Source organism: Atta colombica, unplaced genomic scaffold (assembly GCF_001594045.1).
Source record: "Atta colombica isolate Treedump-2 unplaced genomic scaffold, Acol1.0 scaffold187, whole genome shotgun sequence".
Lineage (NCBI taxonomy): Eukaryota > Metazoa > Arthropoda > Insecta > Hymenoptera > Formicidae > Atta > Atta colombica.
Window position 1 is genome coordinate 825281 of NW_017259279.1, and position 9202 is coordinate 834482.

Sequence of the window (9202 nt, forward strand, 5' to 3'; positions counted from 1 at the left end):
ACTTCAAGCCATTATAAACTGATATATCTCATGAGATATAAATATTTATTTATATATAAATTTTTATTTTTTTATATTTATACATTTTTACAAAGTTTGTATAGTTATTTATACACTATCGACTTTATTCTTGATTAAAGTCGATAATGCAAATAACTACAAGCTCCAAAAAATGTATAAATATAAAAAATAAAAATTTCTTCAAAAATAAAAATGTCTTCAAAACAGATTTTCATCATTTGGACAAAACTTTAAAGACGTCTAAAAGATGTCCCTTGGAAGACTATTAAAGCGTCTTTAGAATGTCTTTTAGAATGTCATTTATGCATGTTGCTGGGTAATGTATTCGTGAGCGCATGGCATATGGATTTGAAATTCCCACTACTTATCACGTGACTTATTTAGTTCGCTCAGATCCGAGTTCTCTGATAAGCGGCGCTGAAACTGTCCAGAATTTTTCCAAGTGGGAGTTGGGAGTTAGAATGGTCCGAGTGTTTGACGTGCCTTGCTTATCTCAGTCGGTCGGTCTTCAGTATCTTCAATCAGTTTCGATTGCGGATATTGGTGATTTGGTGGCTACGATCTGTCACGACTGTCATCTGATTATTCGGCATCAAGACGCTCTTTAACGTAAGTTAAATCTATCTCTTTTAATTTCCTCTATAACCTACACAACGCCGTGATCTCGCAGGGAAAGCCTCACTGCTCCGAATTGATCACCGTACTCTCATTGAACTTTCACCGTATATTTCGTAAGCGAATTTCTGCACGATCTCTCACTAGCGACCTTGATTGCGTTTATTTGTCTTCATACATATATTCTTTTTGCATACATTATTTTACATTCACCGCATGTGTGTGTGCGAGCCACTGTTGTCCTCTTTTCGCATGCACACGCAAGTTTCAAGAGGTACGCGCGAAATAACATCATGATGACATGTGTTGCAATTGACCCTCGATTGAATAGATGACGCAAGTACGCGGAACAGAAATATTTTAACTCCTCGCACGTTTATATGCGGAAATTGAAATAAAAGATGGCAAGGCATAAAAATGCGATATAAATAGAATGTAATGTAATATATAGGGTATGTCATGACATACGTATAGAAGACATGTTTGTACTTGATAATTACATATGTGGATTGACACGTCTGTTCCATTTATCGTTTGCCATTGCAAGAAATATTTATTTGTATCTTTGACTATCTTAGAATTTTTTATATAATCTATTGGAATTTTTGCATAATTTTATAATTTTTTAAAAGATTTCTCAAATTTTTTTCTAAAATCGTTTATATATGTGAAATCAGAAATATTCTAAGATTTCTCATTCTATAATTTTTGAGAAAAAAACTTGTAAAATCTGAAGAATATAAATCTGAAGATATTTTTTCAGAAATCATCATAAATTTAAAATACGAAAATTCTTAAAAATATGATGCGAGAATTTTTTTTTATCAGAGATATGAAACGTACGCGAAGACATACGTTTACGGAAATTGAAGATAAACCAACGATTCATCAATAGTTTTTCTCAAGCAGATGTTCTCACAGCAAGCACTCTCTTTTATCTTTGCTCTTATATCTGTTACTTGCTTTGACTATATATGTTGTATGTGATCGCCGCGTCACATGCCACACATCTGCGTTTACGTTATTTTAATAATCGATTACGATCGTTCGTTTATTATGTTGTTTTGCTCATTTTGGCTCGCTTCCGTGAGTTCCGAAAACTATGTCGAAAGTTACTCCACCTTGGAAATTCGTTTATAAGCTGACGTGATCAACTATCCGCATGCACGCTTTCTGTGGTCGCGTTTTGTGTGACGTTGCATTTCAGTGACATTTGTTCTTCGGTAGCTCTGTGAATCATGGGTTACGTTTATACGGACTCTAATAACATCTGTAGTAAGAAACTGGCCAATCACAATCATTCTATTCTTTAAAGAAATAGCTATGATTGGCAGTTTTATAACTACGAATGTTATTATAAGTGCATTCCGAGTTACGTCCACACAACTTGCATAGCTGCATAACTATATGTTTAAGGAAAATTATTCACTTATATTTTACGTACATTCTTGTGATAGAAATGTGATTGGATAATTTCTTTATGCATACGTTTATACGGCTAAATTTGTGTGAATATATCCTAATGCTTGTTCTATAAGAAATTAACCAATAATTGATTTTTTTTTATCATATTCAACTGTTATTGATAAATTTTTTACGGTTTACGACCCTGTTGTAGAATAAGTTTGAATCTGATTAGAAGAATGTTCGTGTAAACATAGTTTTCGTCCAAATTTCCTGGAGTAACAATAGTTATGCGACACTGCATAACACCATTCGTTCGTACATGTGTGTTTAGATTCCAATCCTGTTGGCTAAAACCAGTTGTCCTTGATACAAGTAAAAATAACACCAAAGCTAGTCTTTTGAATTTTCTTATCGAATGTCTTCTATGCATGTCATCATCATCGTTAATTAAGAATCTTTCAACAAATAAAAGATAACGTGTAAACTGGACAGGAATATAAATTACGAGGAATATAAATTACTTAAATTGAATAAACTCGGGTTAAGCGTAAAAAATCGATTTTAAGGGAATAAATGCATTCTTTGTTTTTACTTCATGTTAGAAAAAAAATTCTTTTACGATTCCTCATCGTTGGTATATCTTTCTGTTTGGTTTTAGTTCCAGCTTTCTGACGTTGTATGTATTTTTTTATGGTATGTACCTTTCTGTTTAATTTTAGTTCCAGAAAAAATGCGGTACTTGCTACTATTTTTAGTAGTTTTGATAATACAAACATCGATCGCGCCGCCTGTTGAAAAGAAGAACGAAGATCACAAAGATAAGGAGAATGAGATTGATGACTCAGATGATTTGGTAGGTATATTTTTGGGATAGTTCTGTTGATCTAGTGTATAAATAATGTTCATTTTTATAGGGAAATCCAGAATTTCAAATGGAATATCATCGGTACTTAAAGGAAGTGATTCAGGCTTTGGAAAGGGACCCAGAATTCCGCGCAAAATTAGAAAATGCTAAGGAAGAAGATATTCGTGTAAATCTCATTAAGAATAATTGAGATTAATTAATTTATACTCATAATTTTATATAATTTATTTATATTATATACACTTTTTAACAAAAAAAAGTCGCGCACATTGGAATTGTTTTTTGATAATGATAATACGATTTCAATTACTTTATCTTTCTCGATTTACTTGATCTTTCTCGTAGATCTTGAGAGGAATCAAAATAGTCTTGTGACATTTTGCCGTATCACTATTTCTATTATAAGATAATGATTTTTGTCTGTTGTTAAAGAATATAATCATAATGTTAGTTATTTCTCGTTAATCGTCCAATAATAATTCCTTTTTTAACAATAAAATTTCACGATTATTATATCTGTGATATGTCAATCCAAATATAGATTTTAGATCAAAATCTATAAGTATCGAATATTAAATACTTTTTGTTTACATAGATGCGCTTAGATTGCGTAATTTGTAATTTTAATTAAATATTTTTGTACGTAGACGGGCAAGATTGCGCATGAGCTGCAATTTGTAGACCATAAGGTCAGAACAAAGCTGGACGAACTGAAACGAGAAGAATTGGAGAGGTTGCGACATCTTGCTACCAAAGAGTATAATCGTAGAAATGATTTGGATATAGAACATTTAAAGATAGCGGAACATTTGGATCACTCTAACGCGCATACGTTCGAAATAGATGATCTGAAGAAATTGATCGCCAAGGTAGAATGTTTCTTGATACGTAGATTTGTAGAAAATATTTGACACGAAGAATTTTTATATAATACCTTGTTTAATTACTTACATTTATTATTGTTTTAAAACGTTACAGACCACGAAAGATTTGGCTGAAGCTGATAAACGAAGACGACAGCAATTTAAGGAATACGAGATGCAGAAGAAATTCGAGGAAGAACAAAAGATGAAGGGTAATACCGGTAACTGTATATGATGGTTTTCAAGAGAGCTTTTATATCAAGTAAATATTGTCACGATATTGACAACTCTGACACTATATTGAATTAAGAAGTGGTCAAGATCACAATTTAAACAATTTTTTTTTCGTTCTCATATAAACTCTTCACAAACACGTATTAATGCGTATACTTTAATCATAGAAAAGGATTTTTGAATTTTAAAAGAGAAAAAAAATTGTTATACAAAACTCATACAACATTTAGATCAAGAAAACGACAAAAATTTTTGAAATTGACATCTTCACAATCTTCACAATTTCTTAGTCCATAATAGCTTGAGCTGTTGAGCTACTTGAGCGACAACATTTGTTTGATACAAAAGCTCTGCATCTGTATTTATATAAAATTGGAAATTACAGACTAGTACTATACATTACACAAAGAAACGGTGTCAAGAGTTCTTAGAATAAAACTAATTAAAATGTTATTATTCTAAAAATTTGTATGTATGCGCGTGCTCGCGTGCGCGACATTGATGTAGTAATATACAAAAATATGTCGATGTATCCCGTTTTATCGGTAAAACAACGATTCAGATATCACTTTAGAATCCCCTTAAGTTTGCTCATTACAAATTTATACGTAAACGTTACTTTTTTGTATTAATGTGTTTCGTTTTTGGAAGGTATGAAGGAAGAAGAAAGAAAGAAATATGAGGAAGAATTAGAAGCGATGAAGAAGAAGCATAAGGATCACAAACCTGTAAGTTGAGAAATGGATTTGAAGAAGCTCTCTTTTTTCTTTTCTAAAACTTGCTTAAGATTATATATGCAATTAATAATTCGTGATTCGCAGTGACTATTCGTATGAGATTTGCGAATAATGTGAATGGATAAATCAAGTAGCTGTTACTTATTAATTGTGTTTGTTACTTATTAATTGTATTAATTTATCAACAAAGTAGTTTTTTTGACAAAAAAATCGAATAGATTACTTATCTACTCTCATGGAATTTTTTTATTACAGTAATTAATCGCATTGATTTTTCAATAGAATTTTAATGAATGGAATAATCACGTTTCGACATTTTTGTGCCGAAAGCTATAAAAGGATAGAACTTATTGTGAAATGTCCCAAGAATAAAAGTCACAATAATAATAAAAAATTATCAAATTATCACATGAAGTACAAATGAATCATAACTGCGAATGACGAATTATGAATCGTGGGAAGTCTATCATTGGTAAACAACGAATTTCTGAGAATCTTATACAAATAGTAAGCTGTGAAACCACAATAATAAATTGCATGTGTCTCGATGCAAGCTTAGTAATATACACTTGTAGTTGCATCATCCCGGTAGTAAGCAACAACTGGAAGAAGTATGGGAAAAACAAGATCATATGGAAGATCAAGAATTTGATCCCAAGACATTCTTTCACCTTCATGGTAAGAAAGATAATCATTTTTATTACATAATTAATTATTATCTTAAAATAAAATTATTCTATACATATATGACAAATCAATTTAGATTTGGATGGAAATGGTTACTGGGATCAAGATGAAGTGAAGGCTTTGTTCTTGAAGGAATTGGATAAACTTTATACAGAAGGCGCACCTGAAGATGACATCTACGAGAGACGGGAAGAAATGGAAAGAATGAGAGAGCATGTGTTTAATGAAGCTGATTTTGATCGCGACGGTGTCATAAGGTATATAAAAAAATTCACAAAATTCTTTATGCTAATTGATTATCAGAATTACACACATTAAAACAAAGAAATGTACTATTTTGTATTTTTTCTCATTACAGTTATCAAGAATTTTTAGTACAAACGATGAAACCGGATTTCCAGCAGGATGAAGGATGGCAGGGATTGGATGAGCAGCAAATTTATTCTCAACAAGAGTACGAAGCTTTCCAGAAGCATAGACAGGAAGAAATTCAGAAAATGGTCGCCAAAGGAATGGTAAATTAAATTTATCAAATTAATTTATCAAATTTAATCTTGAATGCACTTAAAAATTTGAATAGAAAAATCGTATTTATTTAAGTCCAGTTGTATATCTCAATGATTGCTATAGAATTAAATCCCCGCATATGTCGAGTTAATTTTATATTTTTGTATATTATATTAGACTTTGAATGTTTTATATATATATATATATATATATATATATATATGTGTGTATGTATGTATATATACACATATACATATTTGTATAGATGATTTTATTTCTCGCTTTCGTTCTTCACATCTTCAATAGCATGTTCGAGATAAGATTAGGAAATGCTCCACTTTATTGCTTCTTCAACCAAAATCATTTTTTGTAGACGTAATTACATATACATGCGTGACTGTAATTACTAGCACGATAAGCGTGTTTTATATGAATCGCCGTTCGACGGATCTGCAGACATTATCACTATGGCTTTGACAAATAGACGTGCTATCCGTAGTAATTAGAGTAATTAACTTAGCTTGTGCACTTTCTGTTGTTGTCGTTAGTTACCACCACCCCCTGACAATGTACATCTACCCGTTCAACATGAACAGGTGAGTAATTACTAAACATATTAGCAATTTTAATTAAATCATTTTAATTTTAAATTATTTTCTTAGCTAACCTGCAATTATTTTCTTTTAACACGGTCTTTTTTTTATCATTCTGCAGTTCCCATCACAATATCAGCAACAGTACAACTATCAACAATATTCGCAACAGGCGCATCCTTCGCAACAACAGTATTCAGGACAGATACCACCGCAACAACCAATAGTCGGCCATGTGCCACAATATCAGGGCCAATTGCCGCAGCAACAATCCTATCAACCTCAAGTTCCATCACCTCAGCAACATTATCCTGGCCAAATTCCGCAACAGCAACAGTATCAGGGACAACAGCCACAGTATCAAATGCCAGTACTGCAACAGCCGCAGTTCCAGGCTCAACAGCCTCAACAAGCGCAATTCCAAAATCAACCTCAGCAGGTTCAACAGTCTCAACAGATTCAACAACAGACTCAAGGTCAGCCTCAACAGGTTCAACAACAAATGCAAGGCCAGCCTTCGCAGGGTCAACAACAAACACAACAACAGCAACAAATGCAGAATCAAGTGCCACAGAATACTCAGGGTAACGTTCCGAGTAGTCGAGGTGCTGCACAAATCAACCAGAACAATCTTCCACAACAAGATTCGAAACCCGTTAAGCAACAAATCAATCAGAACAGTATACCGAACATATAAACAGTGTAGGTAACGCGAATACAAATGATTGATAAAAATGTTTTTATCTTGCTTCTTTCTAAATCGTGGACTATAAAAATAAAATCGGACAGTTCTACGGTTCTCGATTTAAAGAGATTAACTGAGACTCTCGGGAAAATTCTAATTCCAGAGAAGTGCAACCAATATATAAAAATATTTGCAGGATTAGGAAAATTACTTTATAAAAAAGTAACTCATTACTGTTATCACTTCTTTTTTCTGAAAAATAACTCGTTATCGTTATTGTTATTCAAAAAGTAACAAGTTATTACAATTTGTGTTATTTTTTCGAATTTTAATGACCTCTTTTTTTGAAGTGGCATCCAATTGCTTTGGTCACTAATTGATCAATTCAATACGAGATCTACAGTTATTATAATAGTTGTAGTTAATTGCAACATGGTCAAACAACATTTTCTTTTTTTGAAACTCACTTATACATGCTCTATACGCGCGTATTGTACAAAATAACGATAAAAGTACATTGATTGGTTGGAAAAAGATTGGTTGCTGCAACAATTTAAATTGTAAAATATGGCATAGCATTTTTGTATGACTGCAGCAATCAGTTTTTACTTGTAACAGCAAATTTTTAGTTACGTTAGTCTATCGAAATCATATACATTGTGGATAAGTTAACATAACTAAAAATTTGCTGCTACAATCAAAAACTAGTTGTTACAATCATATAAAAATGTTATGCCATATTTTACTATCTAAATTGTTGCAGCAATCAATCTTTTCTTTCAGTGTAACGATTATACTCGTTATTGCTATCCAAAAAAAGTAATGTGTTTTCCAACTTTGGCATGTTTACATAAAAAATACGATTTTACTTTTGTATTATTTTAAAGTTTCAGTTGTTATACATTCAACTGTATTCAATTATGACATTGGAAGAAAGAAATTGTGTAATTTTTTTCGCAATATATAAATTTTTATTTTGAACTGAATAATCAATTAATCAAGCTTTATAGTTTTTTCAATTTATGAATTGAAAAAAAAGAAGGTATTGAAATTAACAAAACAATTAGACCGCTCACCGAGCAAATGCTGCATAGTTAACCTTTTGTGTCATGAAGCCTTTTTGTATCAGATTTTTTAAAACTGTGTACTCGAAGGTTTTTCGGATCGGTGATTACGAATTAGAATCACAATTTTAAAATTCAAAATGACTGATCCAATATAGCGGACAAATAATTCAAATAATTCTTAGTAAAATATTTATTACGGTATTTTAAGATTAAATTTGGAGGGATTATTAATATTTTAGATGAATTGCGTTGAAAGTCCGACAGTAACGGCCTGTAATCATATTTTTTAAATAAATTCATTGGTGCTTTTCGTATTTAAGTGATGTATTCATGATAAAACGGTCTTAATTCCAATCTTATTACTGCTTAGTAAAATATTTAATATTTTGATTAATCAATCGATAAATTAAAAAAATTAGTCCTAGTTCTTTGTTTTTGATCCATCATATCAGTTTCGCCATTTTAGATTTTAAAATTTGAAAATTTTAACCTCAGATTAGTTTGGATCAGTGATCCAAAAAAATCAGTGATCCCTAGAACGTCATTATAAAAGATATTAAAAAAACTATTAAATTGCCGTTTTGTTATCGATAATAGTTTAAAAAATGCATTTTTTTTTAAACATAAATTTTTTAACATGTGTATTAATACTTATTTATAAAATAATCTATAATAAATTTAATTGCTAGCCAGCAAGTAAAAATAAAATGTCATGCAATTAGGTTAATCATTGTGACAAATCGTTTAAAAAATTTTATCGTTCAATACATTTATTTTATGAGCAGACTAGCTGCTTTATCGGCATAAACATATTCTTTGTTTTGTTTTATTAATTTATGTTGAAAATGAATGATGTGATGCAGATGAACTACGTGGTGAATAATTTATATTGGGTTGCCCGGAAAGTTCGTGCCGATTTTG

The 9202-nt window shown here is 31.2% G+C and overlaps 1 protein-coding gene across 3 annotated transcripts; it reads left to right on the forward strand.

Annotated features, from left to right (window-relative positions):
- Positions 1 to 459: 459 nt before the first annotated feature.
- Positions 460 to 7406, forward strand: LOC108686508 (nucleobindin-2). 3 transcript variants are annotated; one of them, XM_018191851.1, is made up of 12 exons: positions 476 to 630; positions 692 to 752; positions 2763 to 2896; positions 2958 to 3074; positions 3556 to 3777; positions 3887 to 3992; positions 4657 to 4733; positions 5318 to 5420; positions 5506 to 5686; positions 5788 to 5944; positions 6485 to 6532; positions 6651 to 7406. In XM_018191851.1, exons 3-12 carry the CDS (start codon positions 2774 to 2776, stop codon positions 7224 to 7226), a joined length of 1710 nt encoding a protein of 569 aa, XP_018047340.1. In that variant the 5' UTR covers positions 476 to 630; positions 692 to 752; positions 2763 to 2773; the 3' UTR covers positions 7227 to 7406. The 3 variants fall into 3 exon arrangements, with proteins under 3 accessions (XP_018047339.1, XP_018047341.1, XP_018047340.1); XM_018191850.1 differs by lacking the exon at positions 692 to 752 and having other exon boundaries at positions 460 to 630; XM_018191852.1 differs by lacking the exon at positions 692 to 752 and having other exon boundaries at positions 460 to 630; positions 3887 to 3983.
- Positions 7407 to 9202: the final 1796 nt, after the last annotated feature.